This window comes from Henckelia pumila, chromosome 3 (genome assembly GCF_033568475.1).
Source record: "Henckelia pumila isolate YLH828 chromosome 3, ASM3356847v2, whole genome shotgun sequence".
NCBI lineage: Eukaryota > Viridiplantae > Streptophyta > Magnoliopsida > Lamiales > Gesneriaceae > Henckelia > Henckelia pumila.
This window is the reverse complement of record NC_133122.1, coordinates 10,245,319-10,271,819: the sequence shown is the minus strand read 5'-3', so window position 1 is coordinate 10,271,819 and position 26,501 is coordinate 10,245,319. Positions and strand designations below refer to the sequence as shown.

At 41.1% G+C, this 26,501-nt stretch overlaps 1 protein-coding gene across 1 annotated transcript; it reads left to right on the top strand.

Annotated features, from left to right (window-relative positions):
* The first annotated feature begins 24,286 nt into the window (after nucleotides 1-24,286).
* On the top strand, nucleotides 24,287-25,000 carry LOC140888083 (uncharacterized). The gene is made up of 2 exons (XM_073295758.1): nucleotides 24,287-24,797; nucleotides 24,861-25,000. The coding sequence occupies exons 1-2, from the start codon at nucleotides 24,287-24,289 to the stop codon at nucleotides 24,998-25,000; spliced, it is 651 nt and encodes a 216-aa protein (XP_073151859.1).
* Nucleotides 25,001-26,501: the final 1,501 nt, after the last annotated feature.

The following is a 26,501-nucleotide window of genomic DNA, read 5'->3' as shown; positions in this document are numbered from 1 at the left end:
ATTGAGGGTCACACAGTGTAATGGAGTTTTAATCCCCGTTGAGATAGTTAAATTTAAAGAGTTAAATTTAATGAACTAAGGAGTTGGACTTCTTAAATAAGAGTAAGGGAGTAGGATTTCCTAAAATGACATAGGGATGGACATTTTTGGAAACCACTGAATTCGGATTCAGGAAAATTTATTTTGACTTTAAAATGTGCAGAAATGGTTTCTGTGCACATTGGTGAAATCAGTTCATCAATCGGAGTCACGATGAATTTTATATTAATTTCTGAACGAGCGGGCTTTGCTTGTCGGGCCCCAGCTTATGATTAATGGGCCCTAAGGTGTTAGTGGCCTGCATTATAAATAAGTTATTTCAGTACAGAAATTAGACACAACAGGTCATAATTTTTGAGAGCAAAAATCGAAAACCCTAGTTCCTCTCAAAGATTGTTTCGGCCGAACCCTCCCCATACTCTGCCCGAGATTTTCCGGTCTGTGATTTTGAATCGCAGTAAGGAATAACGAATCAGATTCGTTTATTCTCTTCGCAGAAAACTTCTGATAGATTTTCTAGTGCAATCTATCAGAGGGATTAAACCTCTGTTCGTGGACCTGATTGAAGGAGTTCATCGGTTCCAGGGAGAGACAACAAGAGCAGATAAAATCTGTTGGTGTCCAGTAATCTCGTTGCGAGATTGAAGGTAAAATTTAATAATTGTTATTTGAATTTTACACACACAATAATTTAATCGTTGAATGGTTGATACCCACACCATGGAATTGTTCCATGATAAAAATTTTAAACTTCCGCTGCACCGGGTATCAATCGTGATTGATCTGACCGCCAGTTTTCCAACAGTGGTATCAGAGCCAGGTTGCTCAGATCAAACGATTAAATTAATCAATTGTACAAAATTTTTGAGTCTCGGTTTTTGAAACAAAATAAATATTTTTAAATAAAAAAAAAAAAAAATTTTCGGGGCAAAACCCGGGCAGCGATTGGATCGCTGCCCGGTGGGGCAGCAATTGTTGCTGCCCCGGGCGGCGCACGGCGCCGCCCAAAGGGGGCGCACGGCGCCGCCCAAGGCGGCGACCGTCGCCGCCCAGGGCGGCGCACGGCGCTGCCCAGCGCAGCGCTGGGCGCTGCGCAGGGCAGCGCTCGGCGCTGCCCAGGGGCGGCGCTCGGCGCCGCCCAGGGCAGCGCACGGCACTGCCCTAAGGGGGCAGCCGGGCTGCCCCCGGCCCGCGCCCCGGGTGCGGGCCGGCCCGGGAGTGTCCCGTGCGGCCCGCGGGAAAAATTATATTTTTATTAATTTTAATATTTAAAATTTTATTTTTGGTCCGGTCAAAAATTGTTTTTGATTGGTTCACGAGATTTCGGATCGAGTTGTTCGAGTCCGTAAATTTTAAAATTGATTTTGGATAAATTTGAATTTTTGGAAAATTTTAATATTTTATCCGTAAATTGAATTTTGAAATCAATTATTTTGGTACAATTGATGATAAGATATGATCTTATGATATATTAAGTAAAATATGATTTTATTTGTAAAATTGGATTTTATAGATAAAATATGATTTTATTTGATATAGAGATAAAATATGATTTTATATGTGAAATGAGATTTTATATATAAAATATGATTTTATCTTATTTAAATTTGAATTGCCACAGCATGTTATCCAATAAATTAATTTTGAATTAAATGTTATTGGATAAGGATGATCGATTGCCATGACCAATTTTGTAGGTGTATGTTAGGAATTTACATTTTGTCTTTATTATTGTTGGTTTTATTAATGGGCCTGGTTTATGGCCCGATATGAATGTCATATGTAATAAAAGTGGGCTTGGTTTATAGCCCGTTCCCACCCCCTAAAAATGTATCCCCTACTTGTCATTGTTATTTATTGTAAATACATTAGATTTAGTGGGAGATCAAGATTTGAAGATGGTGGGCCCAGCAGACAATGAAGACTGAAGAAATGTAAATTGGAAGCATATGTAATAGGATTGCATTTGCATACTGCATATTACCTAGGATTGGACTAAGACCCGTGATTGGCAACCACGGGTCAATTAGAAATGGAATCGATCATCCTATATAATATGTGATATTATGATTGTATGCATGTTTAGACATAAATTGCGTGAATCCGGCAATGCATGCAATAAATTAAATATGATAAGACAAATATTTTTATAATTAAAAATCCCTCATTTTAAATATGATTTAAAATTTATATCAAGATAAATAAAGGAAATTTAAATATTGTTTAAATGTTCCTACCTTCCATCAACGGTCAATGTATGTGATGCTACCCGCGGATACGGTCCGGCTCATATTATTGGGGGGGCCCGTCCGTCGGAAAGCTGTACATTGGATCGACAAATGTTGTAAGTTGGGTGGAACTCCCATGGGATCGGCTCATATTATTGGGGGATCCACATGGCGACCGTTCATCACAACTTAATATTGATGGGTCATCTTGACATGTCACTTTAAACGGCGTCATATTATTGGGCCCTTATTGGACATGAGGTAAACACATGGGGGTTGCTTTGGAAGCAATTGGGCTCTACCTTTTGAGAATTATGGTTGGCTGATATTATTCGGGACCATAAGTTTGTCAATTGGACTCCATGTTCTCACTAAGGAAAAAGTTTCCCGTTTTCACTAGAGGGTGGTGAAATCGTTAAAATAGTGGGAGTGAGATTCATAAAATTAAATTCGCCTATTTTATGTCTTAGTAAATTGTTAAACAATCATTGATATATGTCTGTTTTCCTTTTCAGTATTTCATACAATGAATTCGCGAAATCCTTTATTCTCGATCCTCGAACAAAACAAGCTGACTGGCGCCAACTATACGGAATGGTTCCGGAAGTTGAAGATTGTCTTAACTTCGGAGAAAATGCTCTACGTGTTAGAGAAAGCACCTCCGAAGGAAGCACCAGCTGACATAAGTCCGGAGGAATTGGCCAAACTTGATGCATGGTGTGACCATGACATCAAGACCAAATGCTATATGCAAGCCTCGATGTCTGATGAACTCCAGAGGCGATTTGAGGACACGGTGAATGCTGCTGACATTCATACGCAACTCAAGGAACTTTTTGGGGCTCAGTCGAGGGCTGAAAGGTTCTCTACTGTTAAGGAGTTGATGACGTGCCGCATGCGTGAAGGGACTTCGGTCCGTGATCATGGGGTACGAGTGATTTGGCTCATACAGAAGTTAGCGACCCTTGATTTGGTGTTGGAGCATGAACTCAATGTGGACTTGCTGCTTCTATCTCTTCCTTCTTCATTTGATGGATTCGTGATAAATTTTAATATGAACAAGATAGAGGCCACCCTTGAAGAGATGGTCAATATGCTCGTTACATATGAATCCACACTTAAGAAGGATAAGCCAGCTTTCTTGGTGGGCTCCTCATCTTCTGCTAAGAAGGGGCCAAGTATGAAGGGCAAGAAACGTTCTGCCCCACCCAAGAAAGTGGAACCCGAGAAGAAGCAAAAGACAAAGGCTTCAAACAATGGAAAATCCAAGGATGTTTGCCATTACTGCAAGAAGCCGGGTCATTGGAAGCGCAACTGCAAGGAGTATCTTGAGCAGTTGGGAACTGCAAAGGGTATGTTCTATATCGAAATAAACATGTCACTTAATACAACTTCTTGGGTATTGGATACCGGATGTGGATCTCACATTTGCAATGATTTGCAGGTGATGACAAGAAGTCGCAGGCTTAGAATGGGTGAGACCCAGCTGAGGCTCGGGAATGGTTCCAGAGTTGAAGCTACGGCCATTGGAGATGTTTGTTTGATTTTGCAGAATGGTTTTAAATTATTGTTGAGAGATGTTTTATTTGTGCCAGATTTAATTAAAAACATTATTTCTATTTCTATGCTTGATAGAGATGGTTATTCTTGTAATTTTGTGAATGAGATTTGCAATATTTACAAGAATGAATGTTTAATTGGAAATGGACAACTTGAAAACGATCTATACAATTTAAAACTAAAAGACGTTCCAATTAATTATTTTGATAAACCGGCTACAACAAACAAAAGGAAAATCGATAGTCAAAACCCGGCAAACCTTTGGCACGCTAGGCTAGGTCATATTTCCTCAAAGAGGATGAACAAGCTAGTGGGAGAGGGCATGTTTGATATGTCTGATATTAACTCTCTACCTACTTGTGAATCCTGCCTAAAAGGAAAAATGACTAAATCTCCTTTTAAGGGGAAACCTGAGCGTAGTCAGAATCTGTTGGATTTGATCCATACAGATGTTTGTGGTCCATTTAGAGTAGGGACTCAACATGGCCACACCTACTTCATTACCTTTACTGATGATTATTCAAGGTATGGGTATTTATATTTAATGAAATATAAGTCTGAAGCATTTGAAAAGTTCAAAGAATTCAAGGCTGAAGTAGAAAACAAGCTAGGTAAAAGTATTAAGGCACTTCGATCGGATCGAGGTGGAGAATACTTGAGTACCGAGTTTTTGGACTATCTGAAAGAGAATGGGATTCTCTCTCAGTGGACTCCTCCTATGACACCACAGCTTAATGGTGTATCGGAGCGTCGTAATCGAACTTTGTTGGACATGGTTCGATCTATGATGAGCTTCACTGAGCTTCCACCTTCGTTTTGGGGCTATGCGCTTGAAACGGCGGTATTGTTGTTGAACAACGTCCACACTAAAGCAGTGGACAAAACACCATACGAGTTATGGAATGGCAAAGCTCCTAAGTATTCGTACTTGAGGATTTGGGGATGTCCTGCTTACGTGAAGCGGACAGTGGGAGATAAGTTGGATAGTCGATCCAGCTTATGTTATTTTGTAGGGTATCCGAAAAATTCAATCGGATATTATTTCTATTATCCTGCTGAAACAAAGGTGTTTGTTTCTAGGAATGCCACCTTCTTGGAGAAGGAATTCTTATTGGATAAGAAAGGCGAGATGATGGAACTCGAAGAAGTTCGAGAAGAACCCGAAATACAAAATAACGATCCTACACCTCAGGAACCATTGCTGGACACGCCTGCACCTAGAAGATCCGAAAGGACTTCTAGACCTCCAGTTCGATATGGTCTTCTTCTTGAAGGGGATCAAGATGAACCCGACATTGGATGTGATCCAAGAAACTTCAAGGAAGCAATTTCTGATGCGGATTCGAATTTATGGCTTGAAGCTATGCAGTCAGAATTGGATTCGATGCATACAAACCAAGTTTGGTCTTTAGTAGATCCTCCCGATGGAATTGTTCCGATAGGGTGTAAATGGATCTACAAAAGAAAGCTTGGGCCTGATGGTAAGGTATTGACCTACAAGGCGCGATTGGTGGCTAAAGGTTATACTCAAAGGCAAGGAGTTGACTATGATGAAACCTTTTCACCAGTTGCAATGTTCAAGTCCATAAGAATCCTGATTGCCATAGCTGCATGGTATGACTATGAGATATGGCAAATGGATGTGAAGACTGCTTTTCTTAATGGAGACATTAAGGAAGAAATCTATATGAAGCAGCCTGAGGGGTTCACATCCATGGGAAGCGAGCATAAGGTATGCAAGCTTCAGAGATCAATTTATGGTCTAAAACAAGCATCAAGAAGTTGGAACCAGAAATTTGATGAAACAATAAAAGATTTTGGTTTCATCAAGAACCCGGAGGAACCGTGCGTGTACAAGAAAGTAGTTAAGGATGCGGTGACATTCTTAGTACTTTATGTTGATGACATCCTACTCATTGGGAATGATGTAGGGATGTTGCAGTCAACAAAGATATGGTTATCAGGTAGATTTTCGATGAAGGATTTGGGTGAGGCATCCTACATTCTTGGGATACAAATCTATAGGGATAGATCTAAGAGAATGATAGGACTCACTCAATCAACCTACATCGATACCATATTGAAACGGTTTTCAATGGATGGGTCCAAGAGAGGACATCTACCCATGTGTCATGGAGTTTCTCTATCCAAGTCTATGTGTCCCAAGACTGATGCAGAGATAGAGAATATGACACATGTACCATATGCGTCAGCTATAGGTAGTATCATGTATGGGATGATATCTACCAGACCGGATGTAGCATTTGCTCTGAGTGTCACGAGCAGATATCAGTCTAATCCTGGTCAGATGCATTGGAAAGCCGTGAAGGACATTCTTAAGTACTTGCGAAGGACTAAGAATATGTTCATGGTTTATGGAGGACGAGAACTCAAACTGGAAGGCTATACCGACTCTAGCTTCCAAAGTGATGTGGATGACTCGAAGTCAACCTCTGGATTTGTGTTCATGCTCAATGGCGGTGCTGTCTCTTGGAAGAGTTCCAAGCAGGACACCACAGCGGATTCCACCACTGAGGCTGAATACATTGCAGCATCAGCTGCTGCTAAAGAGGCCGTTTGGATGAGGAATTTCGTCCAAGAGTTGGGCGTCATTCCTGAATTTGTTGGTCCAGTCCCGGTGTACTGCGACAACACGGGTGCCGTTGCTCAAGCAAAGGAACCAAGGTCTCATCAAAGATCCAAACACGTACTGAGGAAATACCACATAATCCGGGAGATTGTGGAAAGAGGAGACATCAGTGTCGAACGAGTGGCCTCTGCAGACAATATCGCTGATCCACTTACTAAGCCTTTGCCAGGACCATTGTTTGACAAACATCGCGAAGCAATGGGTCTACGTAGTATGACTAGTTGGCTATAGGGCAAGTGGGAGATTGTAAGAGTGGGTGCCCAGTGAGCCAACTGTGTGGCTATGGGTTTTGTTGACTCTTTGTATAAACAATCTTTTGTTTAATATTATTTACACTTTTATGGCAATGACTTTATATTACTTCATATTGTTATATTGTGATATACTATTATTGTTTTGATAAAGACCTTGAATATACTATAGTGTATGTAAGATGTGGTAGAACATGGAGATGTCTGTCATGAAATACATCTTATAGTCACTGTATGTTCTAAAACCGTTCCTAGTCGATTGAGCCGTCCGATAATAAGGATAAGGATCGCTCGAGTTTGAGACTAGCATTTGCGATGCGGAGTACCACGTTTCATTGGTAGGGAACATGGAGATGTTCGAAGCATGCAAATGGATATTCATAGGATGAATAGTCGAACTACCCTATCCGGACTTTCCAAGTGGTTATCACTTATCGAGTGGATAAAGTCCGCGGTTTTGGTTGTACACCATTAGTCCTTACGACTTGAAACATCATGGAGACTCTATATGCTAGTACTGTGCTTTGACTCGTTTACCGACTCTGAGGGGGTCATCAGGTGTCGAGATTGGGTACAGTTACGACACATATAGGAGTCAATGCATTGTTGTCAAGGATTCACCACATACTTGCGAGTGTGGATATCCTATGCGATCTGAGGAGATATTAGTGTGACAAATCTCTGGCCAGAGTACTTGATGTGATTTAAGAAATGGTTTCTTAGTAGCACATGCGATGTCACTAATTTGATCTTCAAGATGCATTGCATAGTCATCGAATCTTGAGCGACTCTCGATATACCAATGGTTGTTGATTCGATCGGGATATATGGATGAAGGGACCGTACTGTACGCTAACCAAAATCTACTGGTTCTTGTAGGCACTATCAGTGATACCTAGGGAATCATGGGGCGATGTTGCTAGGCGCTTTACCATGATTCGTTGGGCAAGTCGGAAAGTGTTGTTCCGAGTCACAAGGAGTTGTGAGCCCACGGCTAGCTGTATCCCTGAACCATTGAGGGTCACACAGTGTAATGGAGTTTTAATCCCCGTTGAGATAGTTAAATTTAAAGAGTTAAATTTAATGAACTAAGGAGTTGGACTTCTTAAATAAGAGTAAGGGAGTAGGATTTCCTAAAATGACATAGGGATGGACATTTTTGGAAACCACTGAATTCGGATTCAGGAAAATTTATTTTGACTTTAAAATGTGCAGAAATGGTTTCTGTGCACATTGGTGAAATCAGTTCATCAATCGGAGTCACGATGAATTTTATATTAATTTCTGAACGAGCGGGCTTTGCTTGTCGGGCCCCAGCTTATGATTAATGGGCCCTAAGGTGTTAGTGGCCTGCATTATAAATAAGTTATTTCAGTACAGAAATTAGACACAACAGGTCATAATTTTTGAGAGCAAAAATCGAAAACCCTAGTTCCTCTCAAAGATTGTTTCGGCCGAACCCTCCCCATACTCTGCCCGAGATTTTCCGGTCTGTGATTTTGAATCGCAGTAAGGAATAACGAATCAGATTCGTTTATTCTCTTCGCAGAAAACTTCTGATAGATTTTCTAGTGCAATCTATCAGAGGGATTAAACCTCTGTTCGTGGACCTAATTGAAGGAGTTCATCGGTTCCAGGGAGAGACAACAAGAGCAGATAAAATCTGTTGGTGTCCAGTAATCTCGTTGCGAGATTGAAGGTAAAATTTAATAATTGTTATTTGAATTTTACACACACAATAATTTAATCGTTGAATGGTTGATACCCACACCATGGAATTGTTCCATGATAAAAATTTTAAACTTCCGCTGCACCGGGTATCAATCGTGATTGATCTGACCGCCAGTTTTCCAACAAGATATTTATTTAATTTTGCAGAACGGTTTTAAGTTACTTTTGAGAGATGTTTTATTTGTTCCGGATTTAATTAAAAATATTATTTCTGTTTCTATGCTTGATAGAGATGGTTATTCTTGCAATTTTGTGAATGAGATTTGCAATATTTACAAGAATGAATGTTTGATTGGAAATGGACAACTTGAAAACGATCTATACAACTTAAAACTAAAAGACGTTCCAATAAATTATGTTGATAAACCGGCAACAACAAACAAAAGGAAAATCGATAGCCAAAACCCGGCAAACATTTGGCACGCTAGGCTAGGTCATATTTCCTCAAGGAGGATGAACAAGCTAGTGGGAGAGGGCATGTTTGATATGTCTGATATTAACTCTCTACCTACTTGTGAATCCTGCCTAAAAGGAAAAATGACTAAATCTCCTTTTAAGGGGAAACCTGAGCGTAGTCAAAATCTGTTGGATTTGATCCATACAGATGTTTGTGGTCCATTTAGAGTTGGGACTCAATATGGCCACACCTACTTCATTACCTTTACTGATGATTATTCAAGGTATGGGTATTTATATTTAATGAAATATAAGTCTGAAGCATTTGAAAAGTTCAAAGAATTCAAGGCTGAAGTAAAAAACAAGCTAGGTAAAAGTATTAAAGCACTTCGATCGGATCGAGGTGGAGAATACTTGAGTACCGAGTTTTTGGACTATCTGAAAGAAAATGGGATTCTCTCTCAGTGGACTCCTCCTATGACACCACAGCTGAATGGTGTATCGGAGCGTCGTAATCGAACTTTGTTGGACATGGTTCGATCCATGATGAGCTTCACTGAGCTTCCACCTTTGTTTTGGGGATATGCGCTTGAAACGGCGGTATTGTTGTTGAACAACGTCCACACTAAAGCAGTGGACAAAATACCATACGAGTTATGGAATGGCAAAGCTCCTAAGTATTCGTACTTGAGGATTTGGGGATGTCCTGCTTACGTGAAGCGGACAGTGGGAGATAAGTTGGATAGTCGATCCAGCTTATGTTATTTTGTAGGGTATCCGAAGAATTCAATCGGATATAATTTCTATTATCCTGCTGAAACAAAGGTGTTTGTTTCAAGGAATGCCACCTTCTTGGAGAAGGAGTTCTTATTGGATAAGAAAGGCAAGATGATGGAACTCGAAGAAATTCGAGAAGAACCCGAAATACAAAATAACGATCCTACACCTCAGGAACCATTGCTGGACACGCCTATACCTAGAAGATCCGAGAGGACTTCTAGACCTCCTATTCGATATGGTCTCCTTCTTGAAGGGGATCAAGATGAACCCGATGTTGGATGTGATCCAAGAAACTTCAAGGAAGCAATTTCTGATGCGGATTCAAATTTATGGCTAGAAGCTATGCAGTCGAAAATAGATTCGATGCATACAAACCAAGTTTGGTCTTTAGTAGATCCTCCCGATGGAATTGTTCCAATAGGGTGTAAATGGATCTACAAGAGAAAGCTTGGGCCTGATGGTAAGGTATTGACCTACAAGGCGCGATTGGTGGCAAAAGGTTATACTCAAAGACAAGGAGTTGACTATGATGAAACCTTTTCACCAGTTGCAATGTTCAAGTCCATAAGAATCCTTATTGCCATAGCTGCATGGTATGACTATGAGATATGACAAATGGATGTGAAGACTGCTTTTCTTAATGGAGACATTAAGGAAGAAATCTATATGAAGCAGCCTGAGGGGTTCACATCCATGGGAAGCGAGCATAAGGTATGCAAGCTTCAGAGATCAATTTATGGTCTAAAACAAGCATCAAGAAGTTGGAACCAAAAATTTGATGAAATTGTTTCATCAAGAATCCGGAGGAACCATGCGTGTACAAGAAAGTAGTTAAGGATGCTGTGACATTCTTAGTACTTTATGTTGATGACATCCTACTCATTGGGAATGATGTAGGGATGTTGTAGTCAACAAAGATATGGTTATCAGGTAGATTCTCGATGAAGGATTTGGGTGAGGCATCCTATATTCTTGGGATACAGATCTATAGAGATAGATCTAAGAGAATGATAGGACTCACTCAATCAACCTACATCGACACCTTATTGAAACGGTTTTCAATGGATGGGTCCAAGAGAGGACATCTACCCATGTGTCATGGAGTTTCTCTATCCAAGTCTATGTGTCCCAAGACTGATGAAGAGATAGAGAAAATGACACATGTACCATATGCATCAGCCATAGGTAGTATCATGTATGGGATGATATCTACCAGACCGGATGTAGCATTTGCTCTGAGTGTCACGAGCAGATATCAAGCTAATCCCGGTCAAATGCATTGGAAAGCAGTGAAGGACATTCTTAAGTACTTACGAAGGACTAAGAATATGTTCATGGTATATGGAGGAAGAGAACTAAAATTGGAAGGCTATACCGACTCTAGCTTCCAAAGTGACGTGGATGACTCGAAGTCAACCTCTGGATTTGTGTTCATGCTCAATGGCGGTGCTGTCTCTTGGAAGAGTTCCAAGCAGGACACCACAGCGGATTCCACCACTGAAGCTGAATACATTGCAGCATCAGCTGCTGCTAAAGAGGCCGTTTGGATGAGGAATTTCGTCCAAGAGTTGGGCGTCATTCCTGAAGTTGTTGGTCCAGTCCCGGTGTACTGTGACAACACGGGTGCCGTTGCTCAGGCAAAGGAACCAAGGTCTCATCAAAGATCCAAACACGTACTGAGGAAATACCACATCATCCGGGAGAGTGTGGAAAGAGGAGACATTACTGTCGAAAGAGTGGCCTCTGCAGACAATATCGCTGATCCACTTACTAAGCCCTTGCCAGGACCATTATTTGACAAACATCGCGAAACAATGGGTCTACGTAGTATGACTAGTTGGCTTTAGGGCAAGTGGGAGATTGAAAGAGTAGGTGCCCGGTGAGCCAACTTGTGGCTAAGGGCTTTGATGACTCTTTGTATAAACAATCTTTTGTTTAATATAATTTACACTTTCATTAATGGCAATGACTTTATCTTTCTCCATATTGTTATATTGTGATATACTATTGTTGTTTTGATAAAGACCTTGAATATACTATAGTGTATGTAAGATGTGGTAGAACATGGAGATGTCTATCATGAAACACATCTTATAGTCACTGTATATTCTAAACTGTTCCTAGTCGATTGAGCCGTCCGATAATAAGGATAAGGATCGCTCGAGTTTGAGACTAGCATTTGCGATGCGGAGTACCACGTTTCATTGGTAAGGAACATAGAGATGTTCAAAGCATGCAAATGGATATTCATACGATGAATGATCGAACTACCCTATCCGGACTTTCCAAGTGGTTATCACTTATCGAGTGGATATAGTCCGCGGTTTTGGTTGTACACCATTAGTCCTTACTACTTGAGACATCATTGAGACTCTATATGCTAGTACTGTGCTTTGACTCGTTTACCGACTCTATTGGGGTCATCAGGTGTCGGGATTGGGTACAGTTACAACACATGTAGGAGTCGATGCTTTGTTGTCAAGGATTCACCACATACTTGCGAGTGTGGATATCCTATGCGATCTGAGGAGATATTAGTGTGACGAATCTCTGGCCAGAGTACATGATGTGATTTAAGAAATGGTTTCTTAGTAGCACATGCGATGTCACTATTTGATCTTCAAGATGCATTGCATAGTTATCGAATCTCGAGCGACTCTCGATATACCAATGGTTGTTGATTCGATCGGGATATATGGATGAAGGGACCGTACTGTACGCTAACCAAAATCTACTGGTTCTTGTAGGCACTATCAATGATACCTAGGGAATCATGGGGCGATGTTGCTAGGCGCTCATACCATGATTCGATGGGCAAGTCGGAAATTGTTGTTCCGAGTCACAAGGAGTTGTGAGCCCACGGCTAGCTGTATCCCTGAACCATTGAGGGTCACACAGTGTAATGGATTTTTAATCCCCGTTGAGATAGTTAAATTTAAAGAGTTAAATTTAATGAACGAAGAAGTTGGACTTCTTATTTAAGAGTAGAGGAGTGAGATTTCCTAAAATGACATAGTGATGGGCATTTTTGGAAATCACTGAATTCGGATTCAGAAAAATTTATCTTGACTTTAAAAGGTGCAGAAATGGTTTCTGTGCACATTGGTAAAATCGGTTTATCAATCGGAGTCACGATGAATTTTATATTAATTTCTGAACATGCGGGCTTTGCTTGTCGGGCCTGAACTTATGACTAATGGGCCCTAAGCTGTTAGTGGCCTACATTATAAATAAGTTATTGCAGTACAGAAATTACACATAACAAGGCACAAAATTTTCGAAAACCCTAAGCTATTTTTCTTAAAATGGCCGACCCCTCTCCCCTCTGCTCGAGAAAATCCAGCCTGTGATTTTGAATTACAGTCTGGTTTAACGGATCAAATTCGTTAATCTCTTCGTAGAAAACTTCTGATAGATTTTCTAGTGCAATCTATCAGAGGGATTAAATCTCTATTCGTGGACCTGATAGAAGAACTGTTCGTCCATCGGTTCCAGGGAGATACAACAAGAGCAGAGAAATCTGTTGGTGTCCAGAATCTCGATTCGAGATTAAAGGTAAAAATTATATAATCGTTATTTGAATTTTTACACACACAATTTAATCGTAAAGATGTGATACCCAATATGGAATCGTTCCATATAATAAAAAATTTTAAACTTCCGCTGCACCGGGTATCAATCTTGTTTGATCTGAACGCCGCGCACTCCAAAAATTGTCAGATTGCGCAACAAAGAATCCAAAGCCTGCGAATTATGCGCCGCCACTGTATTGTATGCATCCTGATGTTGGGCGAAGGCCGTGAGCTCGCGGATGGCATCAGCTTAAGATCTCCGAGGAGGAGGAGGTGGCCGTGGCTGGGCTTGTGGTGGTGGTTGAAAGTGACCATCCCGTATAAAATGCTTGACACGGTGTGCCCTCTTAGCTTCGATGAAAGCGGAGTCGAGTGGTCGCTGAGGTGACAACCACTCTTCATCATTCCGAACTGAAATGTCGGCGCGTAAGCATAAACAGGAGATGATCATGGGGAAATAGAGACCCACGGTGACATTATGGATGGACTTTTGGATCTCGCTATGAAGAACCCGCCCCACATTAATGGGTGCTCCTACTTCCAGCGCATAAATAATGGTGGCGCGCTCTAAACTGACGTCGCTTGAATGCAAGATTGGCATCAGACGCCGATTCACAAAAGCATACCATATTGCAGGAATCACACGCAAGAACCGATCCTTGAAGTTCAAAATAGAAGCTGGATTGACCCATGTAGCACCGGGGTACGCTAGTTGTTCAAGTAATTCATCCAAATGCGGGCCGTTTTGCAGGCTTTGGTAGAGCGAATCGTCCACCTTCGGTATTTCCAATAAAGCATTCAGCTCATAGGGCAGAAAAAAGATCAGTTTCCCCCGAACAAATGCCTTGCTATCTGTCCGTTCAGCTGCATTTGCATAGAATTCGCGGACAAGCGGCACTACAGCTGGCGGAGGATCCTCGCAGAATTTCGTCCACCCACGCTCATGAATAGTCTGGACAATATCTGGATAGGCCAAGTTTTCTTCAAAACCACGTTCAAGGATGGGTGAACGACTTACCTTGGCTTCGAAGTACCGATGACGAGCGGCGTCATTGACAAAGTGGCCGACGAACTCGGCATAAGTACGATCAGCAGCCCGAGAAGAGGATTCACCTTGGTGTTGGGTGCATTTGGGACCCATGAAGAGTAGGGAGATGAGAGTAAAAGTGATAGTTGCAATTCGTCGAACACCTTGCGTGCGAATAAAAATCCTTTAACTCCTTGAAAAACACAAGATCAACAATGAAGAACTACATCCGAAAGATGCCTAAGGAGAAAAGCTCGACGAAAATAACCCACGACGACAAAAAATTGAGGATGGTGACCGGCGGTGGACGTGAGGTCCGACGTGAGAGAGGCCGGAGAAGAGGGCGGAGAAGATGGCATCCGAAGAGTTGTGGCGGAACTTCCGAGAGATTTTCCTACGAATTAAAAGATGGAAATATGAAATTAGGGAGGAAAATAAGCTAAAACGAAAGGTGGGGCTGTAGGGAGGCACAAGAGAGAAAGGAGAGAATAAGAAGGAAAGAAAGAAAGAAGGGGGAAGGGAGTCGGCGTTTTAATTAAGGTAAAAGTACTCTCGCTCGATCCGCAAGATATTGCGGATCGGGCGAGACAAATGTGCAAACTCACTGTCCCGACTAAAAGTGCACTCGCTCGATCCGCAAGATGTTGCGGATCAAGCGAGACAAATGTGTAAACTTACTGTCCCGAGCAAAATAGCACTCGCTCGATCTGCAGGAAATAGCGGATCGAGCGAGACAAATTGAAATTTTTTTTTTCGACTTTTCAAAAAACGAGCAGAAGTAAAAATGAAAAAAACACTGGGTTGCCTCCCAGTCAGCGCTAAATTTGCAGTCAGTCTATAGCTCGACTGCATGCCATGATTTATTCGACATTTGGCGGGGCATCGAGAGTGATATCATGCTCTTCCACTCTGACGTTCACTTGGACTCCTTTATAATAGTGCTTAAGTCGATGGCCATTCACCTTGAATGTTTTGGATGTGTCCAAACTTTGGATTTCCATTGCACCATGAGGAAAGACATTAGTTATAACAAAAGGTCCATTCCAACGCGAACGTAACTTACCTGGAAACAACCGAAGTCGTGAATGATAGAGCAAAACTTTCTGACCGACTTCGAAGTACCGTCGGGAGATCATCTTGTCATGGAAAGGCTTTGTTTTATCCTTGTAAATTTTAGAGCTAGCATAGGCATCATTCCGGATCTCTTCTAATTCTTTCAACTGTAGATTCCGGTGCTCGTCGCTCTCAGTTATCTGCATGTTAAAAGTTTTTATAGCCCAATAAGCTCGATGCTCCAACTCCACTGGTAAATGACATGCTTTCCCAAAAATCAACCGATATGGAGACATTCCAATCGGTGTCTTGAATGCGGTTCTGTATGCCCACAAGGCATCATCCAATCGCAAGCTCCAATCCTTTCTCGTAGGATTCACGGTCTTCTCTAGGATAGATTTGATTTCTCTGCTGGATACCTCAGCTTGACCGTTGGATTGTGGATGATATGCCGTGGAAATCCTGTGCGTCACATGATATTTCTTCAGTATACTCGCCACGGTTCGGTTGCAAAAGTGTGTGCCTCTATCACTGATGAGGGCTCTAGGAATTCCAAACCTAGAGAAAATGTGATGCTTGATAAACTCTGCAACAACTTGAGAATCGTCAGTACGGGTGGCCTTTGCTTCCACCCACTTCGAGACATAATCCACAACAAGTAATATATAAATATAACCATATGAATTCGAAAAGGGTCCCATGAAGTCGATGCCCCAAACATCAAAGATCTCACAAACTAGAATAGGTTGTTGGGGCATCTCCTTTCGTTGGGAGATGTTACCTGTCTTTTGGCATTGGGCGCACGACTTACAGAACAGGTAGGCGTCTCGAAATAAGGAGGGCCAGAAGAATCCGCTGTCCAACACCTTCCTTGATGTCCTTCTCGGTCCAAAGTGGCCACCACATGCATAGGAATGACAAAACGTGAGAATAGGGATTACCTCGCTTGCGGGAACGCATCGTCGTATAACTTGATCAGCGCAGTGCTTCCACAAGTATGAATCATCCCACACATAATACTTCGCATCACTTCTCACTTTGTCTTTTTGCGCCTTAGAAAATTCAGAGGGGAAACCATTAGTAACTAAATAATTCACAATATTTGCGTACCATGGTAATTCGGTGGTCGTCGAGAACAGCTGTTCATCAGGAAATTCGTCACGCAAATTCAGCTCCTCATCAATATGAACTAGATGACTCAAGTGATCAGCAACTAGATTCTCGGCCCCTCTTTTGTCTTTGATTTCTATATCAAATTCATTCAGCAGTAGTATCCATCGGATCAGCCTTGGTTTTGCCTCTTTCTTCGCCATCAGAAAACGAAGAGCTGCATGGTTAGAATAAACAATAACCTTAGCACCAAGTAAATATGAACAAAATTTTTCTAAAGCAAAAACTACTGCTAAAAGCTCCTTTTCAGTAGTGGAGTAGTTTCGTTGGGCATCGTTCAGAATGCGCGAAGCGTAGTAGATAGCATGCGATGATTTCCCAACTTTTTGGCCTAAGACAGCGCCGACGGCATAGTCACTGGCGTCACACATAATCTCAAAGGGCTTGCTCCAATCCGGTGGTTGGATTATTGGTGCAGATGTCAAGGAGTTCTTCAATTTGTCAAAGGATGATTTGCATGACTCATCAAACTCAAATGACACATCTTTTTGTAATAGCCTACACATGGGGGATGCGATCTTGGCGAAATCTTGAATGTACCTCCTGTAAAAACCTGCATGGCCAAGAAAAGAACGCACTTACCGCACACATGTGGGGTAAGGTAGAGATTTAATGATATCAATTTTAGCTCTATCTATCTCTATTCCCTTTGATGACACAACATGACCCAAAACCACACCTTGCCCAACCATAAAATGACATTTTTCAGAATTCAAAACGAGGTTGGTTTCGACACACCTCTTAAGGACAAGTGCAAGGTTAGATAGACAGTTTTCAAAGGAATCACCATAAACAGTGAAGTCATCCATAAAAACTTCTAAGATATGCTCAATAAAGTCTGAAAAAATACTAACCATACACCGTTGGAAAGTGGCCGGTGCGTTGCAAAGTCCAAAGGGCATCCGTCGATAAGCAAAAGTGTCAAACGGGCATGTGAATGTCGTTTTTTCCTGATCCTCTGGCGCGATAGCAATCTGAAAATAACCAGAATATCCATCAAGAAAACAATAGTAAGGATGACACGCTAACCTTTCAATCATTTGATCAATAAAGGGTAAAGAAAAGTGGTCCTTTCGGGTTCCGGCATTCAGCTTCCTATAGTTAATACAAACCCTCCACCCATTTTTAATACGGGTGGGAACCATCTCGTCATCCTTATTCTTCACAACGGTGATTCCGGTTTTCTTGGGTACCACTTGGACCGGACTGACCCACTGACTGTCAGAAATTGGGTAGATAACCCCAACTTCAAGTAGCTTCAGAATCTCAGCCTTTACCACCTCCATCATCGGTGGATTCAGTTTGCATTGCGGCTGACGTGAGGGGTTTGCTCCTTCCTCCATCAGAATTCGGTGCATGCATGTAGACGGGCTAATTCCTTTAATGTCTGCTATGGTCCACCCAATAGCAGTCTTGTGCTCTTGTAACACCTTGACTAATTGCTCCTCTTGATCAACTTCCAAGCTGTTGGAGATGATAACCGGTAATGTTTCTCGTTTACCAGGGAAAACATACTTTAGATGGTTTGGAAGTGTCTTCAATTCGACCTCTGGTGCCTGCAAAACAGATGGAAGACGCCTAGTATTATAAACTGACAAAGCTAAGTAAGAGACATTACCTGACTGAGGTAGCTCAGGAGAACTATTCAGAAGTTTCTCAATCTCTTCTATTTCTTGATTGCATCAAATTCCATCTTCCGTCTGCATAATGGGTGCTGTAATAGCCACCTCTAGATCATCTTTCCCTGCATGCTCACAATACTCTTGTGCCAAGAAATCCACAATATCAACAGAAATCACGCAATAATCACTATCAGGGAATTTCATGGCATCATAAATATTAAATTTTACAACCTCGCCATCGAATTCCATAGTAAGTGTGCCACTGTGAAAATCAATTTTCGTCATGGAAGTTTTCAAAAACGGTCTGCCTAACAAAATAGGACTATTATGATCACCGTTTTCCATATCTAGCACATAAAAATCTGCAGGGAACACTAATTCATTTACTTGCACCAACACATCTTCCACTACTTCCCTAGGGTATGCATTAGACCTATCCGCTAACTGTATGACAATTCCAGTTTTGTTCAATGGGCCAAGTTTTAAGGATGCATATATAGAATAAGGCATAACATTAATTGATGCTCCTAGATCTAGCATGGCCTTCTCAAGTCTAACATTCCCTATAGTGCATGGGATAGAAAACATACCTGGATCCTTACATTTTGCAGGTAGTTTCCTTTGGATCACTGCAGATACATTCTCACCAAGTTCCACTTTTTGACAGCCCTTCAATGTCTGCTTCCTCTTTGCTGTGCACAACTCCTTCAAAAACTTTGCGTATCGAGGTACCTGCTTAATCGCATCTAGCAATGGAATATTGACCTCACATCTACGAAAAGTTTCATAGAGCTCCTTAATCCCCTCACCTTTTCTAGAGTCCTTAAGTGCTAAGGGAAAAGGGGCAATAGGCTTATATTCAGATAAAGGAGAAAACTTACCTCTTGGCGAATCATCCTTGGATGATTTTTCTTCACTTACCTTTTGCTCTTCTTCTTCTTTCATCTTCTCTTTGGGCTCAACCTCAACTTCTTTCTCCATCATTTTCAACTCCTTCCCATTCCTTAAAGTTATTGCACTTGCGTTCTCTCTTGGGTTTACCACAGTTTGAGATGGCAGACTGCTGGAATTTTGTGATTCCAGCTTGTTGATTGCTGTAGCTAGCTGTCCCATTTGAGTGGTTAAGTTTTGTATACTTTCCTGGGTGTCCTGTTGAAAAGATGCAGTGTTAATGGCAAGTTCCTTAACTATATTTTCGAGAAACTCGCCTGGAGTTGGTATCTGAGGTCTCTGCTGTTGCTGTTGAGGATACGGCGGCCTATAAGTTTGATTATGTGGTGGTGCTTGAGGCCCCGATTGACTTGCTTGAGGATTCCCATATCTTAGATTTGGATGATCCTTCCAACCAGGATTGAATGTGTTGGAATAAGGATCATACTTCCGTTGTGGTGGTCCAGGAAATCCGCCAGTAGCGTTTACCTGTTCAACTGAGTCCTCTTGAAGTGTAGGACACATATAAGTGGCGTGTCCTATTGCAGCGCAGATGCCAATGCCTTCGCAGTCTGTCCATTCCCTATAGCCATCTGACGCACAAGAGTAGTCAATTCAATTAATTGCTGTTCAAGGGAAGAAACATTTACCTCGTTTTTCTTCCTTGGTACATGCTCATTCCTATTGGTGCCGAATTGTTGAGAATTGGCAGCCATATTTTCAATCAAATTCCGTGCTTGTACTAGCGTTTTGTCCATGAAAACACCTCCACTCGCCGCATCCAACATGCTCCTATCATGAGGCAACAAACCTTCATAGCATAATTGAATCAACTGGTTTTCACTTATCTGGTGTTGCGGACAACTAGCGCAAAACTTCTTGAACCGCTCCCAATATTCGTGCAGTGATTCCCCTAAATATCGCTTGATGCCATAAATTTCTTTTCGAATGTTCGCAGCTCGAGAGGCTGGAAAAAATTTATCCAGAAAGATCCTTTTCATCTCCGTCCACGTGGTGATAGAGCCAGAGGGCAAGTATTATAGCCAATCCTTAGCAGCACTCTTCAAAGAGAAAGGAAAGGCCCTCAGTTGAATCAGCTCCTCCGTCACTCCATGGGGTTTCATACTAGTGCAAACCACGTTGAATTCCATCAAGTGTTTGTTCGGGTCTTCACCTGCAAGACCATGAAAAGCAGGTAGTAAGTGAATTAAACCAGATTTAAGTTCAAAAGTAGCATTATTTTCTAATGTAGGAAAAGTAATGCATAGAAGTTGTTGATTGGGATCAGGAGTGCCCAATTTTCTGAGACTCAGGTCAGCATTAGCAGCCATCTCTTCTTCTGGAAAAGCAGCTCGAGCAGCGGATTCTTGTTTTTGCCTACGGAGTTCTCGCCTTCGCCTATGCAAAGTTCTTTCGATCTCTGGATCGTAGAAAAAATCCTCTTCAACAAGATCACCTGAAATCATGAACTAAAAAGAACTAGAAACAAAGAAAAGAAAAGACAGTAAGATTAATCAAAATAAAATAAAAAGAAAATGAACACAAAAAAAAAATTGACACTTTCCCCGGCAACGGCGCCAAAATTTGGTTACGCTTATCGTGTCACACCCAAATTACCCAACTCAAGCAGATAATCACTGAAAATGTAGTAGTGTGAGTAGGGATCGTTCCCACGAGGAAAGGTAAATTCAAGGTGTTCTAAATAAAATAAATGGGGGGTTTCAAGTTTGGATTAACTACTAAAAACTTTAAGCAATCAAAATTCACTAGCATGCAAAATTTAAATAAAAGACTGGAGAAATTCAATAAGAGACGAGACTTGGTATCGGTCGACTACACCCTTGATATTCATTCATTCAATCATCGATTCTCTAAAATAATTAATCTTATTAAATATTCGTCATTGAAAATTCAATTCCTGTTTCACCATAATATTAGTTAATTAGAAAACAACATTCTTAATTAACCCTTACCAATAGACCAACCCGATAACAGCAATCTTGATTTAAATCCACGGTAGCATTCAAACTAGTAAAACTGAAAAAACTAGACAACACAACACCAGCGGTTATATTTAGCCTATCCAATAATTGACCCTACGAGATAATAAATTCAACAGCAGAAATTATCACACGTATTTGCTTGGCAAATTAGGTTATTCAAACAATTACGGATTTGAATTCTAATTTAGCTATCGCTTGCAATACAAAATCCTAAGATGGCCAATCCTAAAATCTTGCATACAAACATAAAATAAAACAGATCAAATATTGATGCTTAATAAAAATTAAAACACTACAAATCAAATCTCATAATGAAGTATACCAAGGGTTCGTCTCCTTCAACCAAGTAAAAGAGTTTAGCTACAACGATTCATAGCAAAATTCACAAAATTCAAAGAAAAAGAAGAAAACTAGAATTAAGAATTCAAGAAGAAAACCTAGCCTCCAATGTGTCTCCACAAGTCTGATAAAAAATCCTACTAAATCGGAATAATATTCTAATAAAGGCTAGGAACTAAATTAACAAAGTTTCAAAAAATATATTTTTTTTCCGAAACATAACGCCCGCTCGATCTGCAGGAAATAGCGGATCGAGCGGCATGAAAATCCAACTGCTACTGCCTCGCGTAAATAGGGCTCGCTCGATCGGTAAACATCTGTGGATCGAGCGAGATAAATTGTCCTTCCTACTGTCCTCAAAATATAAGTGCTCGCTCGATCTGCATACTCTTGCGGATCGATCGAGAGAGAATTTCCAGAAATTGTCCAGCATTTCCCTTGCTTCAAATCTCTGTTCCTCCGAGGTTCCATCTTAGTCCGCAAAATAAGTGACCTAACCAGAAAAACAAGAATCCCATAATGCAAACACGAAAAATGCAATACGAACAAAATTCTAAAATAAAACATGCAACTAATGCGAAACAACAACAAAAATGATACTAACAAATGCAACAAAAACACAACTATCAATCGACTTAGTAGCCAATGAGGTTTGCCTTTGGGATTGAAGACTTGAAAATCGTGACGAATTGAGTTTGCTCTTTTCGGTCAGCAAGTCACATCCATGAGGACTGTTTGTCAAGGATATTGCATTTCAGCAATGGACAATAATCGGATGTGTTGTGTGTGACAAATTACTTCAAGTGAAAAGTGTCTCCAGGATTGACTCGAAGACCAATGATTTAGTCCTCTTAGTGCTAAGGATGATGCGTTTAGCAAAGGCACGAGTTGACTGTTTGAATCCGTTGGGATTTAGTTTTCAGGATCAATAAATTCCACCTTGAGGTTGTGATAAGTGCATTTTATGCGCTTATATTGTTAGTATTGTGCTTGACTCTTGTGTTTTATTGGTCGATTTTATGCGCTTTTCTGTTGTTTTTTTTATATGAAGGAAACAAGGTGTGGGAATCGAGTTGATGGATATAAGTGCAAAAGAGGGAAGAAAAGATCAAGAATTGAAGGCTTAAAGATTTGAAGAAAAGGAGAAATTCGAGAGCAAGGAGCGCCCGCCCTGCTAAGTGGCGCGCCCGCGCGATGATCTAGAGGAACATGGAATTTTTGCGTGAGGGTTGAGCGCACGCTCTATACCAATGAGCGCCCACGCCATTGCTGAGAAGAAAAGAGGAGAAAGTGCGTAGATACTGAGCGCCCGCGCAGGAACAATGAGCGCGCGCGCCATTCTGAGGAATTAAAGAGCGTAGAGGTTGAGCGCGCGCGCCACTATATGGAGCGCCCGCCCCGTCGGTCGCACAGACTTATTTTTGGAAGAATTTTATGTTTTGGAAACTCTTGTTTTAATTCCTAGGCTTATCTTTGGACGATTTGTTACCAAGAGAGAGTTTTATTATTGAGAATTGGGGGAAGAACGCAAGAAGGGAGACTAGGTTTTTTCTAAGAATTCTAGAATTCCACCTTTTCTTATAATTTTTACTTTGTTCTTCATGAATTGTGTTGGCTAGTTTTTAATACTTGGTTAAGGAAAACGAAGCCCTTGATTAATTTACTCGTGAGATTTTTGTTTTACAGATTTCGATTATTGTTGAGTATCAAGTATTATTCTGATTTATTTCATGATTATTAGATTGATCACCTGATAATTCTTATATATAATCTACTGCTAAATTAGAGTTTGAATCCGTAATTGTTCGAATTATCTGATTTGCGAAGCAACTACATTTAATAATCGTCCGCTTGTGAGGTTAGGAATTGTAGGGATAATAATTGACTAGGCTAAATTCATCCGCTTGTGTATGAGTTGTCTAGATTTATCAGTTTTACTAGTTTGCATGCTATCGTGAGTTTAAATCTAATCGCTTGTATTGGGTTGATTCATTGATAAGGGTTATCTTAGAACGCTTGTGTCTAGTTAACTAAGATTAAGGTAAAACAGGAATTTAATTTCCAATGATGAATATTCAACGTGATTAAATATTTTTAGATAATCGATGATCGAACGAATGATATCAAGGGTGTAGTTGACCGAAACCGAGTCTAGTCTCCTATTGAATTTCTCCAATCTTTATTTAATTTTTGCATGCCAGTGAATTTTAGTTGCTTAAATTTCTTAGTAGTTAATCCAAACTTGAAAACCCCCCTTTTTCTTTTAAAGAACACTTTTAAATTTTCCTTTCCTCATGGGAACAATCCCTACTCACACTACTACATTAATTTGTTTATCTGATTGAGTCGGGTAATTTGGGCGTACGCGATAAGCGATACCAAATTTTGGCGCTGTTGCCGGGGAACGGTGTTAATTTATTGTGTTCTTTTTCTTAATTGCTTTCTTTTTGTTTTATTCTGTTTTTCTCATTCTGTTCTATTTTTTCTTTGTTTCTAGCTTTTTCTTTAGTTCATGCTTTCAGGTGATTTTACTGAGGAAGACTTTCTCTACGATCCGGAAATTGAAAGAACCTTGCATAGACAAAGGAGAGAACTTCGTAGGCAACAACAAGAAGCCGCTGCTCGAGCTGATTTTCCTGAAGAATAAGAGAAGGCTGATAATGCGAACCTGAGCCTCAGACAATTGGGCACTCCAGATTTGAATCAACAACCCATTTTAATATGTGAAATATTTGATATATGGGGTATCGACTTCATGGGTCCTTTTCCTAGTTCGTACGGATTTATTTATATATTACTTGCTGTGGATTATGTCTCGAAATGGGTGGAAGCCAAAGCCACCCGTACTGACGATTCGAAAGTGGTTGCAGATTTCATTCAACACAATATTTTTTCTCGGTTTGGAATCCCAAGAGCCCTCATTAGTGATAGAGGAATGCACTTCTGCAACCGAACTGTGGCTAGTTTATTGAAAAGATATCATGTGATGCACAAACTCTCCACTGCGTATCACCCGCAATCGAATGGCCAAGCTGAGGTCTCAAATCGAGAAATCAAATCCGTTTTGGAGAAGACAGTGAATCCTACTAGGAAAGACTGGAGTTTGCGCTTGGATGATGCACTGTGGGCATACAGAACCGCGTTCAAGACACCGATTGGGATGTCCCCATATCGGTTTATTTTTCGGAAACCATGCCATCTGCCTGTCGAATTGGAGCATCGAGCCTACTGGGCTATTAAAAATTTCAACATGTGGATGGATGAGAGTGGAGCGCACAGGAAGCTGCAGTTGCAAGAACTAGAAGAGATACGCAATGATGCATATGCGAGCTCAAAGATTTATAAGGAAAAGACAAAGACTTTCCACGACAAGATGATTTCTAGAAGGGTCTTTGAAGCCGGTCAAAAAGTTTTGTTATATCACTCACGACTTCTATTATTCCCAGGTAAGTTGCGTTCTAGATGGATTGGCCCGTTTGTTATCACTAATGTTTTTCTTCATGGTGCAGTAGAGATAAAGAGCTTGGAAACGTCGAAAATATTCAAGGTGAATGGCCAACGCCTGAAGCATTACTTTGAAGGGGTCCAAGCGAATGAGGAAGAGGATGCGCATGATCTCACACTCGATGATCCGCCACAGATTGATTAACTCATAGCATCCAGTCGGGCTGACGACTATAAACCAAGAGCTTTTTGGGAGGCAACCCAAATTTTTATTTTTCTCGTATTTACACCTCTGTTTCATTCATTTCTTTTGTCATTTTATCTTAGTTTTTACTTTATTAATTTTGCGTAACTTGAGAGTTGATATGGTTTTACTTCTACACAGGTTTTATCGGAGAAAATTGGACAATTCGAATCTATAGAGCGCGCGCCCCACTCTATTGCGCGGCCGCGCCACCTCTATATCAGAAAATTTATATTTTTGCATAGGCCAAGAGCGCGCGCCTGCGCAGCTTTAAAGTCAGGAAATTTCATTTTTGCAAAGCTAATGAGCGCGCGCCCCACAACATTGAGCGCCCGCACAATCCCTGGGCACCAAGTCTTATAAAGTCGAAGCACATGAGTGCGCGCCCCACTTTCATGCGCTCCCGCACGATCTAACATCTCGAGAGATAAATTATGCGAAGCCTATGCGCGCGTGCTCCATCACCACCGAGCGCCCGTGCGACGGGATATATAAAACACTTTTTTGAGTTTGTTGTCTCACTTTCTCCCCCAACTCTTGCAAACTTCTCTAAATCCCTAAATCCCTAATCTCACGAGATCGATTTCATTCACCACATCCCTTCTTTGGAGAGATTTGTCTAATACAATCTCCCAAATCTTTTCCCCAATTTCTCTCAACCCGTCGAAGAAGCGTGGATTTTGGTTTGATTGCTCATATTGTTAGTGGGAATTGTTTGGCGCTTTTCAAGTCGGACATCGAGTTCGTTCTTATATTGGGTAAGTGTTGGTTTTCATCTTCGGGTTTGAAGCTTTCCTTCAAGACGATATTCATATTGTGATGTTGTGAAGTTTGAATTTTGTTGAAGTTTGGGGGGGCATATTATTTATGAATTGTTTGTTTGGTGATTGTGGTGGAGTCGTGTCGTGGGTGTATTGTTGAAGTTAGAGGGAAGAAGGGTGTGGTATTGTGGTTTTTGTGAATTTTCAGGAGTGCACACCAAGTGTTTGTTCTATGGCGCCCACGAAGAAAACTAAGTTTGGGGCCTCTTCTTCTTCTACTCCCGCCCCTTCCGCAGATAGTAAGCGTTTCTGGAACGCCCAGGTGGCTGCAATTTATCAAGAATGGCTTGGGAAGAATATCCTCGCTGAACGAGGATTCAACGCATCTATTGGTTTTGACCCTAGTACTTATATGACGAGTGTTGGTCGGGAAATTTTTGCCCAAAAATGGCATGAGTTTGCAAAGCAACCTCAGGACGCAGTTGTTCCTGTGGTTAGAGAGTTCTACGCCAACCTCAAGGTGAAACATGTTCAGTTGAAGGTACTCGTGCGTGGGAAAATGGTTCCATTCGACTCCCACACCATCAATACTCTCTTTAAGATTCCTCCGGTGTATCACGACGAATATCAAGAATTCAAAAACAGCGACATGGATTACGATGCTGTTATTCGTCACATCTGTCGACCGGGGGCTGAGTGGC